We start from the raw sequence: 17,018 nt of genomic DNA, 5'->3' as shown, positions 1-17,018 counted from the left end.
AGAAGAAGTGATGGGATGCCGGCAGGGCAAGCTAAAGGCCTCAATGAATATGTGTTCACCACTGTTGTTGAAGTCGCTCGTATTGCCGGGCTGGGCAACGATCGCTGGGGTCTTTCAGCCTCAGTTTGGCCGTTGGAGAAATAGGGGGCCAGGAAATCCCCAGAATCCACGTGGTTGGTTGGCCCTGATCACACTAACGTCCCAGGGCTGAGTTCACAGGGTGCGGGCTGGGACTTGGGGGAGTCCAGGAATCGCACCACCACCACCTTCCAGGGCGCCTAGTGCCTCCAGGACTCCACCAAGCGGCGAAGGGGGCGGGGCAGAGGCGGGGTCCGGCTGGGGCGTTCCCCGGCCCTATTGGTCTTTTGGTCCGTCACTCTTGGGTGCCCTTGCCCCGCGAGGTAAAAGCCCGCCTTGTCCGGGCCAGTCTGGGAACTCGTCTGAAAGTTTTGGCCGCCGCGCTCCGGACGTCCTGCGGACTGTGGTGAGAGGCGCGGGCGCCCCAAATTAGTAGGGGATGGGGTCCGCCGAGTCCTGGGGTGCTCCAAGGACAGAAGGACGGGGAAAGCGGAGAGGGGTGTATTTGCCATGCTCTGCGGCCTGGGGAGGGGTCTCCTGTCCGGGCTGACTCACCTCCGACTCCCACCCCCCGACAAACTCCACTTCTGCAACACACCCAGACTTTTAAACTGTTTTCTCGCGTCGTGGAACTTTGGAGGGGGACGAATGAGGACAAAACCAGTTGCAAATGGGTGCTCTCGGTCCTCCGGCACCCCAGAGTCCTTCGCTTTGTAGCGCGCTTGCTTTTGCAGACGCGATTTGCAAGCAGTTTCTCTGCCGCTCAGCTCTCCTCCAACCGCCCCGTCCTCCCTGGGTCTTCGGTGCTTCCCCTCCACCCGCGCCCACCCCCGGCTCCGGGCCTCCCAGCAGACTTTGGGGAGGTCTCGGTCAAATCTTGCCCGCTTCCCTGGGCGGGTGCGGCCCCGGTATTGCACTTGTGAGAAGGCCACCCTCTTCCAGGCTTTTGTCCAGGCTGGGCCTAGGACCTGTGTGTCCCTTGCCTGGAGCGCCCCCAGCTTTGGGTTTTCCTAAATATCAGAGATTAGGAAGTGGAGGGGGAGGGTCGCTTTAGCTTTAACTAGCTCTTGCTCAGGCCACTGGGGTTAGCGGCAGACGGGTCACTGATCCCAAGGGCCTTTTTTTTTTTTTTTTTGAGACAGAGCCTCAAGCTGTCACCCTGGGTAGAGTGCTGTGACATCACAGCTCACAGCAACCTCCAACTCCTGGGCTCAAGCGAGTCTCCTGTCTCTGCCTCCGCCTCCCAAGTAGCTGGGACTACAGGCGCTCGCCACAACGCCTGCTATTTTTTGGTTGCATCCATCATTGTTGTTTGGCGGGCCCAGGCTGGATTCAAACCCGCCAGCTCAGGTGTATGTGGCTGGCGCCTTAGCCCCTTGAGCCACAGGCGCTGAGCTGATCCAAAGGGCCTTAATAGTGCACCTACATCTGCAAGAGCCACCCTTGATTGAACCAGTTGCAGGAGGGATTGGTCGCCAGAAGGGATGTGAGGAAGCTGCCCAAATCCTTATAAGACTTGAGAATCTGTTCTTGGGAGGGTGAGCTCAGGCTCTGAAGAAGGTGAGGAGAATAATAGAGTGTCAGCAGTGATCCTAGGAGTTGAGTGTGTCTTGTCTCCTTACCTGACTTGGGGGACCTTTATAACAAGCATTACTGTCTGGCTGCACTCTTTTGTATGGAGAAGCCAAAGCAGGGTGAGATGGTTCTGTTCACTGAGCACCTACTATGTGCCAGGCCCTGAGCTAGCTCCCCTAGTCCAGCATCTCCTTCAGTCCCCAAGGACTCCAAGCAAATGTGAAAGGGTTGTCCCATTTCACAGATGTGGCAAGTGAGGCTCCTGGAGGTCCTTTCCTCTGACACCCACACTCCTAGTGAGTTGCAAAGCAGAGATTAAAGACAGGTCTGGACTCCAGGCCCAGTGCTCCCAAAACACCATTTTGCTTAGGGCAGATGTCAAAGCAAGGCCACCAGGAGGCTGGGCTTCCTCTGGAAGGAAATGTGCAGAATCAAACTCAGAGGTTCTTAGCCTCACACCAGGAAACCAGTCTTTAAGGTAGGCACTATGTTTAGCCCCTTTTTACAGGTGAGATGACTGAGGCTAGTGCAGAAGGACACCCTTGCTTAACATCACATCTTATGGGGTAGAGCTCAGACTCCTGGCTTCCCTCCAGGAGTCTGTCCGAAGATGCCATGACTTCTTCATCTCACCTGGTCAGGAAAATGGAGTGAACGCTTGAGTCTGATGAAATTGGTCTGTGGTGATCTCCCTACCTTTTTTTTATTTGGAGACAGAATCTCAAGCTGTCACCCTGGGTAGAGTGCTGTAGCATCACAGCTCACAGCAACCTCCAACTCCTAGGCTCAAGCAAGTCTCCTGCCTCTGCCTCTGCCTCCCAAGTAGCTGGGACTACAGGGGCCCACCACAATGCCTGCTATTTTTGGTTGCAGCCATCATTGTTGTTTGGCAGGCCCAGGCTGGATTTGAATCTGCCAGCTCAAGTGTATGTGGCTGGTGCCTTAGCCGCTTGAGCCACAGGTGCTGAGCCTCTCTACCTTTTTTTAAAAAGCCTAAATTTTTTTTCTTTTGAGGCAGGGTCTCAAGCTATAGTTCTGGGTAGAGTGCTGTGGCATCATATCTCACAGCAACCTCAAATTCTTGGGCTCAAGCGATCCTCTTGCCTTAGAGTTTTCTGTTTTTAGTAGAGACAGGGTCTCAATTTTTGCTTAGGCTAGAAAAAGCCTAACCTTTTTTCTTTTGAGGTAGAGTCTCACTTTGTCACCAGGCTAGAGTGTAGTGGTATCTTCATAGCTCACTATAACCTTAAACTCCTGGGCTCAAGTGATTCTCCCATCTCAGTGTCTTGAGTAGTTGGGACTACAGGTACAAACTATTATGCCCAGATAATTTTTCTATTATTATTATTATTTTTTTTTTTTTTAGAGACAGAGTCTCAGTTTATCGCCCTCGGTAGAGTGCTATGGCATCATACAGCTCACAGCAACGTCCAACTCCTGGGCTCAGGTGATTCTCTGGCCTCAGCCTCTGGAGTAGCTGGGACTACAGGCACCTGCCACAACGCCCAGCTATTTTTTTGTTGCAGTTCGGCCAGGGGCAGGTTTGAACCAACCACCCTTGGTATATTGGACTGGTGGCCCTACTCACTGAGCCACAGGCACCTCCCTTTTTCACAGGGTCTTACTGTGTTGCCCTCGGTAGAATGCAGTGATGTCACAGCTCACAGCAACCTCAAACTTCTTGGGCTTAAGTGAGTCTCTTGCCTCAGCCTCCCAAGTAGTTGGGACTACAAGCTCCCACTACAGTGTCTGGCTATTTTTTGGTTGTAGTTGTCATTGTTGTTTAGCAGGCCTGGGCTGGGCTCAAACCTGCCAGCTTCGGTTTATGTGTCTGGCACCCTACTCACAGAGCTACAGGCATCGCCTAATTTTTCTATTTTTAGTAAAGATGGGATTGCTCTTGCTTAGGCTGGTCTTAAACTCCTGACCTCAAGTGGTCTTTCTGTCTCAGCCTCCCAGAGTGCTAAGATTACAGATATGAGCCACTATGCCCAGCCCCTAACTGTTTTATGAATAAGTAATGCTCTATAGTCAGAAACCTACTTCCCATCCCACCCCCAGCTGTGCAATCCTCCTGCTGAAGAGGCAGCCACTGTCAAGTTTCTTCTATCTCAGCTTAGCACTGGCCACATGCACTGAGGGTGGCAGGTTCAAACCCAGCCCAGGCCTGCATGACAATTGCAACAAAAAAATAGCTGGACGTTCTGGTGAACACCTATAGTCCCAGCTACTTTGGAGGCTGAGGCAAGAGAATCACTTAAGCCCAAGAGTTTGAGGTTGCTGTGAGCAGTGATGCAATGGCACTCTACTGAGGGTGACGTAGCAAAACTCTGTCTTAAAAAAAAAAAAGTTTCTTCTGTCTCTTTATTTTATTTATTTATTTATTTTTTGAGATAGAGTCTCACTATGTCGCCCTCAGTAGAGCTGTGGAATCACAGCTCACAGCAACCTCAAACTCTTGGGCTAAAATAATTCTCGTGCCTCAGCCTCCCGGGTACCTGTGACTATAGGTGCCCACCACAATGCCCGGCTTCTTTTTTTTGCAGTTTTTGGCTGGGGCTGGGTTTGAACCTGCCATCGCCAGCATTTGAGGCTGTCGCCCTACTCCTTTGAGCTACAGGCGCCACCCAATGCCCAGCTCTTTTTAGAGATGAGGTATTGCTCTGGCTGGTGTCAAATCTGTGAACTTAGGGCAATCCACCCACCTTAGCTTCCCAGAGTGCTAGGATTGCAGGTTTGAGCTGCTGTACTGGACCCCTTCTGTCTTTTTCAAGATTCCATGCAAATGCAAGCAAAAACATTTGCCCTGGCTGGATGTGGTGACTCACTCAGGTAATCCTAGCACTCTGGGAGGCCAAGGTGGGTGGATTGCTTAAGGTCATGATTTCAAGGCCAGCCTGAGCAAGAGCAAGATCCTGTATCTTAAAAATTAGCTGGTTATTCTGGCAGGCACCTGTAGTCCCCGCTACTTGGAGCAAGAGGATCATTTGAGCCCAGGAGTTTGAGGTTGCTATGAGCCATGATGCCACTGCACTCTACCAAGGCTGACAAAGTGAGACTTTATTTCAATAAAAAAAGTTTGCCCTGTTTGACAGTTCATTGGACACTTTTTGTCTCTTAACAATATTGTGATCTGTGTCAGTTTTGCATAAATCTCATTCTTGAGGTATTGTATTGGGACATGCTGCTTTTTGGTTTGTTTTGTTTTTGAGCCAGAGTCTTTGTTGCAGGAAGACGAGGCCCAACGTAGAGAAAGAGCACCCAAACATCACGTTTATAAGAGGAAGGGCTTTATTTACCGTCTGGGAGCTTATGGCTGTGAGCTTACGGCATAGAAGATTTTCAAATGGCCGTGCTCCCCTCCTGGCTTGGTCTTTCTCTTTTTATCAACAGTCAAAAAGTTCCATCCCACAGGTACCCTTCTCACTGGCCAGTTTGAATCAAGCGGGAGATGCTATTCCAGCCCCTACAGAATTACAAGATTTCATAGAACTTAGAAATTTCTAGGTTCTAGGAAGTTAAGTTTACAAATTCCCAAGAACTGAGTCACCATGGAGACGACCCCGCAGGTGTATCCTTGTGGTCTCCTTGAGAAGACCTGTTCTCCTAGACCTCACCGTTCTTGGGTATCCTCTCTCATCCTCACTTGGTCATCTTTGGTAGAGTGCCACGGGGTCTTAGCTCACAGCAACCCAAACTCTTGGGTCAAGTGATCCTCTTGCCTCAGCCTCCCAAGTAGCTGGGACTGTAGGCTTCTACTGAAATGCCTGCCTATTTTTTAGAGACAGGGTCTTGCTCTGGCTCAGGCTGGCCTCGAACCTGTGAGCTCAGGCAATCTACCCTCCTCGGGCTCCCAAGTGCTGGTCTTACAGGTGTGAGCCACTGTACCCAGCTCTTTTTTGTTTAGTTTTCATCCTCTTTCACAGGGCATCCAGGTTGCTTCTATTATCATTTTGTGGGTGACAGGTACACAGACCTCGGGCCCAGCTAGCAATGCAGGTGTGGCATCTTCCCTGAAGTAAGGTTTCTGGGTCAAAGGGAAGATAGCTTTTGGCACATTGCCCTCTGCAGAGGTTTGTGGACTGTACCTGTTTCTGTGAAGTATAGGTGATACTGGTGAGCCCTTGAAGTGGCTGCTCCCAAACCTAATGCCTCAAGGTGTGGACTGGGACAAGCTGTGTCACCACTACAATCTGGGAGTTTGTTAGAACTGCAGAGATAGGTTGGCCCAGCCCAGATCTGCTGACTCGGGAACCTGCTGTTGGACAAGGTCCACAGTTGACTCTGGTAGCAATGGGGTATTGATGGACAGTTTTGAGCCCTCTGTCCCTCAGTTCCAACGTGGCCTAGTCCCTCCCTCCAGAGAAAAGTCCAGGCAGGGTATACCTTATCTGTTTCCTCTGTTCACAGTGCTTGCTGCTGAGACCATGTCTGCCAGTGAGACAGAGGCCAATGCTGGCACCCAGATGGCAGTGGAAGAACCAGTACAGCAGGTGAGGAAGAACTGGGGCCAAGGACTGGGACAATGAGGCTTCCCACACCGGGATAACCTGGCAGGGAGGCAGGGAGGCAGGGAGGCAGGGACCCGCGAGCTGTGCATGGAAGCTGAAGGGGTGTCTTACTGAGTGGGCTTCAGGTTACCTCGTGCCCTTGGTGAGGTTGGAGAAATGGGAATCTCAAAAGCTCTTGTAGCAACTTGGGTGGCAGGGCTCTGTCTGACACTACCTGTTCCCTACCCCCTCTCCAGAGCCAAATTGTCCTTATTTCTGAAAGATCTCTTAGTGACCTCCTAGAAAGCCAATTTCTATTCTAGCTCCTTTATCCCCAATTTAAATAATGACCTCTTTTTAATAAACAATTTTGAATCCTCATACTGTAGAATGCACCTTATAAAATATGCCATTCAATTATTGTTAGTAAAGCTTACAAAGTTGTGTAACCATGTCTACATTACAGTTTTGTTTTTTTTTTTTTTTGAGACACAGTCTCACTTTGTTGCTCTTGGTAGAGTGCCATGGCATCACAGCTCAGAGCAACCTCAAACTCTTGTGCTTAAGCAATTCTCTTGCCTCAGCCTCCCAAGTAGCTGGGACTATAGGTGCCTGCCACAGTGCCCAGGTTTTTTTTTTTTTTTAGAAATGTGATCTCACTCTGGCTCAGGCTGGTCTCAAACCTGTGAGCTCAGACAATCCACCCACCTCAGCCTCCCAGAGTGCTAGTATTACAAGCATTAGCCACCTCGTCCAGAACATTTTTTGTCTCACCAAAAAGACACCCCATCCCCCCCTTCAGCCCCTGGCAGCTATAAATCAAATCCACTTCCTGTCTCTGTGGACCTGCCTATTTGGACATCCCACTTAAATGGAGTCACACATTGCGTGTCTTTCTGTGTCTTCTTCTCTCACTGAGCACAGTGTCCTCAAGGTTCATCTATGTTGTAACCCATGTCAAAGGCTTGTTCCTTTTTGTGGCTGAGTGATATTCCATAATATGAATATACACCCTTTTTTTTTTTTCAACAGTTTTGGCTGGGCTGGGTTTGAACCCACAACCTCCGGTGTATGGGGCCAGCGCCCTACTCCTTGAGGCACAGGCACCACCCATGAATATACAACATTTTTTAAAAACCAGTTTAGCCGGGTGCAGTGGTTCACGCCTGTAATCCCAGCACTTGGGGGGCCAAGGTCGTTGGGCCGCCTGAGCTCACAGGTTCAAGACTAGCCTGAGCCAGAGCAAAGCTTCATCTCTAAAAATAGCCGGACATTGTAGCAGGTGCCTGTAGTCCCAGCTAAGGCAAGAGAATCATTTAAGCCCCAGAGTTTGAGGTTGCTGTAACCTGTGATGCCATAGCACTCTACTCAGGGCAACAAAGTGAGACTCTGTCTCAAAAAAAGAAACAAACTAATTTATTGAGATATAATTTACATATCGTAAATGTACATTGGAGGTGCTGTATTTTTTATAGGCATGAGCCACTGTACCTGACATCTCCTTATTCCCCTTTAAACACAGCCTACTGGTCCACCCCAGGGCCTTTGCATTTGCTATTTTCTCCATGCCTTATGCTACTGTGTATCTCTGAAAATAAGATACTATCTTATATTTATTTTTTCTCAAGCAGACACACTAGGGCTTATTTTCAGGGGATGTCTTCCTCTCTGCACCAAAATGCATGGCGTGGCTATGCAGATATCCTACATAGCCACGCCCATCACTAGGTCTTAATATCAGGGTAGGGCTTATATTTAACAAATGTGTAGAAATCCTGCTAGGGCTTATTTTTGGGGTAGGTCTTATTTTCAGGGAAACATGGTATCTAGTAGGATTTTTTGTGATAATGGGAAATTATATACCTGCCATCCAATATAGAAGTCACTATCATATGTGGCTATTATGCACTACAAATGTGGCCAATTCAACTAAAAATATTCAGTTGAATTTAATTTTTTTTTTTTTTTTTTTTTTTGCGACAGAGCCTCAAGCTATCCCCCTGGGTAGAGTGCCATGGTATCACGCTCACAGCAACCTCCAACTCCTGGGCTCAAGCGAGTCTCCTACCATAGCCTCCCAAGTAGCTGGGACTACAGGCGCTTGCCACAATACCTGGCCATTTTTTGGTTGCAGCCATCATTGTTGTTTGGCGGCCCGGGCTGGGGATTCGAACCCGCCACCTTAGGTGTATGTGGCTGGCACCTTAGCCACTTCAGCCACAGGCGCTGAGCCTGAATTTAATTTTAATTAAGAGGCTGCCATGTTGAAAAGCACAGGCTGGGAATATTATTCTCATGGCTACACATGTTGCTCCTTTCCTCCCTCTCTAGTCAGGCCTTAGCTTAAATATCACCTCCTCCAAGAAGCCTTCCCTGACCACCTTAGTGTTGACAGCCCCCCTACCAGTTAGTAGCTTGTTAATCTGCTTTCCTTTTCTTTCTTTTTTTTTTATTTATTTTTATTTTTTTTATTTTTTGAGACAGAGCCTCAAGCTATTCCCCTGGGGAGAGTGCTGTGACATCACAGCTCACAGCAACCTCCAACTCCTGGGCTCAAGCGAGTCTCCTGTCTCTGCCTCCCAAGTACTGGGACCACAGGCACCTGCCACAATGCCTGGCTATGTTTTGGTTGCAGCCGTCATTGTTGTTTGGCAGACCCGGGCTAAATTCGAACCTGCCACCTTAGTTGTATGTGGCTGGTGCCTTAGCCACTTGAGCCACAGGCACCGAGCCTGCTTTCCTTTTCTTCTTGGCACATGTTACCTGACATATTTTTTCTGTGTCAGGGGTCCACAGGGCTATATAGTAAATATCTTCAGTATGGGTCGTGTGCTTTTGTCACTATTCTCAGCTCTGCCCTTGTAGCAGAAAAGTAGACACAGAGGATGTGTAAATGAATGGGCATGGCCATGTGCCAATAAATCTTTATTTATAGAAGCAGTAGGTGGTGGAATATCACTCAGCCATGAAAAGGAACCGGGCTCTAACACACAAAACAGAGTGGATGAACCTTAAAAATGCCATGCTCAGTAAGAAGTTGCATCTTCCCTATATGATGCCCTTTATGCAAAATATGCAGAATAGGCAAATCCGTAGAAACAGGAAGCAGATTAATGGTTTCAGATGGAGGAAGAAGGACTGGGTGGGTGACTGCTAGTGGGCATAGGGTCTCCTTTGGGGATGATGGAAAAAGTTCTGAAATTAGATAGTGGTGATGGTTGTACAACCTCCTGATTATATTTAAAAACCATGAATTATGTTTTCAGAGGATGAAATTTATGTTGTCTGAATTAGATCGCAGTAAACCTGTTAGAAAAGAAACAATAGCTGGGTACTGTGGCTCACACCTATAATCCCAGTGTTTGGAGAGGCTGAGGCAGGAGAACTGCTTGAGGCCAAGAGTTCGAGACCAACCTGGATAACATAGCAAGATCTCATTTCTTTTTTTCTTTCTTTTTTTTTTTTGGCAGTTTTTGGTCGGGGCTGGGTTTGAACCTGCTACCTCCAGCATATGGGGACAGCGCCCTACTCCTTTGAGCCACAGGCTCTGCCCATCTTTTTTTGAGTCAAAGTCTCAAGCTGTTGCCCTGGATAGCATGCCATGGCATCATAACTCACAGCAACCTCCAACTCTTGGACTCAAGCAATCCTCTTGCCTTAGTTTTTCTTTTTCTTTCTTTTTTTTTTTTGAGACAGAGTTTCACCGTGTTGTCCTCAGTAGAGTTCCCTCGTGTCACAGCTTATAGCAACCTCAAACTTTTGGGCTTAAGCGATTCTCTTACCTCAGCCTCCCATTGCCTCAGTTTTTCTATTTTTAGTAGAGAAGGGGTCTTGCTTTTTGTTCAGGCTGGTCTCAAACCTGTGAGCTTAGGCAGTCTACCCATCTCGGCCACCCAGAGTGCTAGGATTACAGGTGTGAGCCACGTCGCCTGGCCTGCAAGATCCCATTAAAAAAAAAAAATAGAGGGCCAGGCATGGTGGCTCACACCTGGAATCCTAGCATTCTGGGAGGCTAAGGCGGGTGAATTGTCTGAGTTCAGGAGTTTGAGACTAGCCTGAGCAAAAGCAAGACCCTGTCTCTGAAACTAGGCAGGCATTATGGCGAGTGCCTGTAGTCCCAGCTACTTGAGAGTCTGAGGGAAAAGGATTACTTGAGCCCAAGAGTTTTGAGGTTGTTGTGAGCCATGATGCCACAGCATTCTTCCAAGGGCGTTAAAGTAAGACTCTGTCTCAAAAAAAAAAGAAAAGAAAAATTAACCAGATATCCAGGCATATGCCTATAGTCCCAGCTGCTCAGGATGCTGAAGTAGGAGGATTGCTTGAGCCCAGGAGTTAGAGGCTATCTTGAGGTATGATTATACCACTGCACTCTAGCCTAGGCGACAGAGCAAGACCCTGTCTCTCTTTTTTTTTTTTTTTTTGAAACAGTCTCAAGCAGTCACCCTGGTGAGAGTGCAGTGGTATCATAGCTCACAGCAACCTCAAATTCTTGGGCTTAAGAGATTCTCTTGCCTCAGACTCCCAAGTAGCTGGGACTACAGGTACCCACCACAACACCCAGCTATTTTTTGATTGTAGTTGTCATTATTGTTTGGCAGGCCGGGGCTGGATTCGAACCCGCCAGCTCTAGTGCATGTGGCTGGCACCCTAGCCACTTGAACTGCAGGCACCGAGCTTAGGACCTTGTCTCTTTGTTTGTTTGTTTGTTTTTGAGACAGAGCCTTAAGCTGTCCCCTGGGTAGAGTGCCCTGGCATAGCTCACAGCAACCTCCAACTCCTGGGCTCAAAGGAGTCTCCTGCCTCTGCCTCCCAAGTTGTTGGGACCACAGGCGCCCGCCACAGCGCCTGGCTATTTTTTTTTGGTTGCAGCCATCATTGTGGTTTGGCGGGCCTGGGCTGGATTTGAACCCATCACCTTAGGTGGGTGTGGCTGGCGCCTCAGCCACTTGAGCCACAGGTGCCGAGCCAGGACCTTGTCTCTTAAAAAAAAAAAAAATCAGGCTGGGATCCTGTAGCTCAGCAGCTAGGGTGCCGGCCACATACACCAGAGCTGGCGGTTTTGAATCCAGTCCGGGCCTGCCAAACAACGACAACTACAACCAAAAAATAGCCAGGTATTGTGGTGGGCACCTGTAGTCCCAGCTACTTGGGAGGCTGAGGTGAGAGAATCACTCAAGCCCTAGAGCTTGAGGTTGCTGTGAGCTGTGATGCCATGGCATTCTACTGAGGGCAACATAGTGAAACTCTGTCTCAAAAAAAATTAGTGGGAGCCAGGCCAGATTTGGTCCATGGGTTGTAGTTTGCAGATCATCATGTTAGACACTAAGTGCCACAAGAATGGGACTCTTCTTGTCCCTGGTAAGGGATACACTCAAACACATGAGCTGTAAATCTAAAATAAAGGAAGGATGTGACAGAAGTTCAAAGTTCCTGGCTTGTGCAACCTCCTGGATGCAAAGCATGGGTGAGCTGAGCTGTTGCGCCAGCTGGGAGTGAAGGCAAAACCATAGAGCACTCTGGCTTTCCCGCCTGTGTCCGCCTTCCCAGCCTCGCCCATCTGAGCTGCCTCTTTCCTGCAGCAGCCAAGTGTGGTGGAACGCGTGGCCAGCATGCCCTTTATCAGCTCCACCTGTGACATGGTGTCCGCTGCCTACACCTCCACTAAGGAGAGCCACCCTCACGTTAAGACCATCTGTGATGCAGCCGAGAAGGGCGTGAAGACCCTGACTGCAGCTGCCGTCAGCGGGGCCCAGCCCATCCTCGGCAGGCTGGAGCCCCAGAGTGAGTCAAGTCCTGAGAGCATCACATCCCCCTACTCCTGGCTGATTCTGGGGGGTCTGCTTTACCCCTGGCCCTATACCCCCCAAAATCAGCCCTACGTGGCAGGCCCCAGAGGGGCAGTAACAGGTTTTTGTCTTCCTCCATCCATAGTTGCATCAGCCAGTGAATATGCCCACAGAGGCCTAGACAAGCTGGAGGAAAACCTGCCCATCCTGCACCAGCCCACGGAGAAGGTAAAGGGTATCAGCCTCAGGAGCACCTGGGGGCTCGGCTGACATGGGGACTTTCCAGGGTCTGGAATATGCAGGTTGTAGCTTAATTAGAATGCACAAGCTCAGCAGCTTCCTGCCTGTTCCCATCCCCATTGAGATGAATAATCCCAATGCCAGCCAGTTCTGGTCAAAACCCCTTTTGTGGGCCATGTGTGGTGGGTCATGTCTATAATTCCAGGGTTTTGGGAGGCTGAGGCAGGAGAATCACTTGAGGCCCAGAATTCAAGACCAGCCTGGGCAACGTCACAAGATCCCACCTCTAACAAAAAACGAAAAAAGTAGTCATGCATGGTTGTGTGCACCTGTAGTCCCAACTACTCAGGAGGACAAGGCAGGAGGATCACTTGAGGCCAGAAGTTTGAGACCAGCCTGGGTAATATAGAAAGATCCCATTCCCACCAAAAAATAAAGTAGGGCAATGCCTGTAGCTCAGTGGGTAGGGTGCCAGCCACATACACCCAGGCCAGCAGGTTCCAACCTGGCCTGGGCCAGCTAAACAACAATAACAACTGCAACAACAACAAAAAATAGCTGGGTGTTGCGGCAGGCGCCTGTAGTCCCAGCTACTTCGGAGGCTGAGGCAAGAGAATCACTTAAGCCCAAGAGTTTGAGGTTGCTGTGAGCTGTGATGCTACAGCACTCTACTGAGGGTGACATAGTGAGACTCCCCCCCAAAAAAAAATATTGGTTGCGCCTGTGGCTCAGTGAGTAAGGTGTTGGCCCCATATACCGACTGGGTTCAAACCTGGCCCTGGCCAAACTGCAACAGAAAAATAGCTGGGTGTTGTGGCGAGCGCCTGGGTGTTGTGGCAGGCACCTGTAGCCCCAGCTCCTCAAAAGGCTGAGGCAAGAGAGTCACCTAAGCCCAAGAGCTGGAGGTTGCTGTGAGCTGTGACACCACATCACTCTACTGAGGGCAACGAAGTGAGACTCTGTCTCTAAAAAATAAAAAAAATAAAAATAAATAGGGCGGCACCTGTGGCTCAAAGGAGTAGGGCACCGGCCCCATATGCCTGAGGTGGTGGGTTCAAAGCCAGCCCTGGCCAAAACCGCAAATAAATAAATAAAGTAGCCAGGTATAGCAATGTGTGTCTAGAGTCCCAGCTACTCACAAGGATTAGGTAGATGAGAGGATCACTTGAGCTCTGGAGTTCAAGGTTGCAGTGAGCTGTGATCATATCATTGCACTCCTCTCTGATCAGAACTGGAGACCCTATTTTCTTTTCTTTTTTTTTTTGAGACAGAGCTATCCCCAGGCTATCCCCCTGAGTAGAGTGCTGTGGCATCACAGCTCACAGCAACCTCCAACTCCTGGGCTCAAGTGAGTCTCCTGTCTCCACCTCCCAAGTAGCTGGGACCACAGGCGCCTGCCACACCGCCCAGCTATTTTTTGGTTACAGCCATCATTTTTATTTTGGCGGGCCTGGGCTGGATTTGAACCCGCCACCTTAGGTGTATGTGGCTAGTGCCTTAGCCACTTGAGCCACAAGCACTGAGCCTTCTTTTTTTTTTTTTTTTGAGACAGAGTCTCAACCTATCACCCTAGGTAGAGTACTATGGCATCATAGCTCACAGCAACCTCAAACTCTTGGGCTCAAGTGATCCTCTTGCCTCAGTTTTTATTATTTTTAGTAGTGACGTGGTCTCGCTTCTGCTCAGGTTGGTCTTGAACTTGTGAGCTCAAGCAATCTAGCCACCTTACCTCCAGTTTTAGGATTATAAGCCAGACCTTGTCTTTTTTTAAAGACAGAGCCTCAAGCTGTCGCCCTGGGTAGAGTGCTGTGGCATCACAGCTCACAGCAACCTCCAACTCTTAGGCTCAAGCTAGTCTCCTGCCTCTGCCTCCTAAGTAGCTGGGACTACAGGTGCCCGCCACAACGCCTGGCTATTTTTTGGTTGGCTATTTTTTGGTTGCAACCATCATTGTTGTTTGGTGGGCCTGGGCTGGATTTGAACCTGCCAGCTCAGGTGTATGTGGCTGGTGCCTCAGCCGCTTGAGCCACAGGCACAAAGCCGAGACCCTGTTTCTTAAAGGAACAAAAAAAGTCTTTGCAGCTTCCCCTTGCTCAGACCAAAGTCCTCTTCAAGGCCCACCTATCCTCACCAACCTGATCTGACCTAATCCCCTCCCTCCCCTCATTGGCCACCTCACTTGTTACACTTCAAACCCACTGCCTTTCATCTTTGCTAAGTGCTGCCAGTGCCCACATGTACCAGGCTCCGCTTAGATTTAGGGATGTGGCAATAGAAACAGTCCTTTCCCTCATGGAACTTGATTCTGTGGAGGCAAATAAATTAACATGCCCATCTCAGTCCTACCTTGGGACCTTTGTACATGCTCTTCCTGCTTCATGGGTTCCAACTTTACCTCCTAGGAGTCTTCCCACTCACAAAAGGTCTTCCTCGCTCACCACAGTCCAATGGAACTCTCTCTCACTGTGTCACCCCGTATGGAAAGCTTCAGCTACACATGGTGACTAAGCCCTTAGATTAGAATGTGGTTCATACAACTGAGGAAATGAATTCCTAATATTATGCAACTTAATTATTTTAAATTTAAATAGCCTCGCGTGGCTAGTAACCTTGTGGTTGCATAATCCTAGTGCAGTGTGTCAGCAGTTTTTGTTGAGTGCCTTTACTAAGATACTATTTACCTGCCATACCATAGCTGCCCCATTTAAGGGCTACAATGTCTTGGTTTTAGGATATCCAGATTGTGTAACCTTCACCATCAATTTTAGAACAATTTCATCAGCCCAAAAGCAGCCCCGTCCCCATCAGCAGTCACTCTCCCAGCCCCTGACAACCACTAATCTGCTTTCTTTCTTTCTTTCTTTCTTTTTTTTTGTTTTGAGACAGTCTCACTTTGTCACCCTAGGTAGAGTGCTGTGGCATCACGACTCATAGCAACCTCAGCCTCTTGTGCTTAAGTGATTCTCTTGCCTCAGCCTCCCGAATAGCTGGGACTGTAGGCACCCGCCACAACTCCCAGCTGTTTTTAGTTGCCGTTGTCATTGTCGTTTATCAGTCCTGGGCCGGGCTTGAACCCACCAGCCTTGGTGTATGTGGCCGGCGCCCTACTCACTGAGCTATGGGTGCTGAGCCCACTAATCCGCTTTCTGTCTCTATGGATTTGCCTGTTCTGCTGTTTTTTTGCATGAGCGTGATCATATGCTATGTGGCCTCTCTTGTCTGGTTTCTTTCCTTTAGCATAATATTTTTAAGGTCCATCCATTTTATAAATATGTGTCAGAACCATTCCATTTTTAGGGCTGAATAATATCTCATTGTATGGGTGGACATATTGTGTGTGTGCGCTCATCAGTTTGTGAACACTTACGTTGTGCCTATTTCTAGGCTGTTATGACTCATGCTGCTATAAACATTTGTGTTCAAGTTACATTTGTTTTTAATTTTTTTTTTTAAATTGGGACAGAGTTTCACTATGTCACCCTCGGTAGAGTACCGTGGCGTCATAGCTCACAGCAACCTCCAACTCTTGGGCTCAAGTGCTTTTCTTGCCTCAGCCTCCCTAGTAGCTGGGACTATAGGTGCCCACCACAATGCCCCGCTATTTTTTTGTTTTTTTCTTTAGCAGGCCTGAGCCAGGTTTGAACTCACCAGCCCCAGAGCATTTGGCCAGTACACTAACCTCTGAGCTATGGGCACCCAGCCTTTTAAAACATTTTTTGATCATGGGCTGGGTACCTGTAACTCAGTGGTAAGGGTGCTGGCCACGTGCACTGGGGCTGGTGGGTTCAAACCCAGTCCAGACCTACTAAACAAAGAAAACAAAATAGCCAGGCATTGTGGTGGACGCCTATAGTCCCAGCTACTAGGGAGGCTGAGGCAAGAGAATCGCTTGAGTCCAAAAGTTGGAGGTTGCTGTGTCTCTACAAAGTGAGACTCTTGTCTCAATTAAAAAAAAAAAAAATTAATCATGGTAAAACATACAACATAGAATTTACTATCTTAAAGCTTTTTTAAACATACAGCTCAGTGGTGTTAAGCACCTCCTGATTGTACAGCCATCACCACCCTCCATCTCCAGAAATACTCCAAGACCAAGAAACAGAGGCACAGAGAGGTAGAATGATTTGCCTGAGGACACAAAGCTAGGAAGTAACAAGCCAGGAGTCCAGCCCAAGCATTCTGCTACAGTGATTTTTTTTTTTTTCTTTTCTTGAGACATAGTCTCAAGCTGTTGCCCTGGGTACAGTGCCATGGCATCAAAATAGCTACAGCAACCTCAAACTCTTGGGCTCAATTGATCCTCTTGCCTCAGTTTTTCTTTTTTCTTTTTTTTTTTTCGAGACAGAGTCTCACTGTGTCGACCTCTGTAGAGTGCTGTGTTGTCACAGCTTATAGCAACCCCAAACTCTTGGGCTTAAGTGATTCTCTTGTCTCAGCCTCCCAAACAGCTAGGACTACAGGCACCTGCCACAATGCCCAGCTATTTTTTGGTTATAGTTGTCATTGTTGTTTGGCAGGCCCAGCTTGGGCTTGAGCCCATTAGCCTCGGTGTATGTGGCCGGCACCTTACTCACTGAGCTACAGACACTGAGACTTGCCTCAGTTTTTCTATTTTTAGAGACGGAATCTCACTCTTGCTCAGGCTGGTCTTGAACTCCTGAGCTCAAGCAGTCTACCTATCACAGCCTCCCAGAGTGCTAGCTGATGCAGTGATTAAAGTCATGACTGGCTCGGCGCCTATAGCTCAACCGGCTAAGGCGCCAGCCACGTACACCTAAGCCCGGTCCCCCAGCCCGGACCCGCCAAACAACAATGACGGCTGCAACCAAAAAATAGCCGGGCGTTGTGG

General features: G+C 48.9%; 1 protein-coding gene across 4 annotated transcripts in view; it reads left to right on the top strand.

Annotated features, from left to right (window-relative positions):
• Positions 1 to 420: 420 nt before the first annotated feature.
• The window catches only part of PLIN3 (perilipin 3), a 37,010-nt gene continuing 20,412 nt past the window's right edge, over positions 421 to 17,018 (top strand). For 2 of the 4 annotated variants that reach the window (XM_023512556.1, XM_012804488.2), the window contains exons 1-4: positions 421 to 484; positions 6,064 to 6,146; positions 11,723 to 11,924; positions 12,075 to 12,157. In XM_023512556.1, the coding sequence (XP_023368324.1) occupies positions 6,081 to 6,146; positions 11,723 to 11,924; positions 12,075 to 12,157 (351 nt within the window). In that variant the 5' untranslated portion in view covers positions 421 to 484; positions 6,064 to 6,080. The remainder of the gene's footprint in view (positions 485 to 6,063; positions 6,147 to 11,722; positions 11,925 to 12,074; positions 12,158 to 17,018) is intronic. The other 2 variants (XM_023512557.1, XM_012804489.2) reach the window with 1 other exon arrangement.

Source organism: Otolemur garnettii, unplaced genomic scaffold, assembly GCF_000181295.1.
Source record: "Otolemur garnettii isolate 467f Iridium unplaced genomic scaffold, OtoGar3 scaffold00029, whole genome shotgun sequence".
In the NCBI taxonomy this organism is placed as follows: Eukaryota; Metazoa; Chordata; class Mammalia; order Primates; family Galagidae; genus Otolemur; species Otolemur garnettii.
Note: the sequence above shows the minus strand (reverse complement) of the source record. Positions and strands in the feature narration are given on the sequence as shown.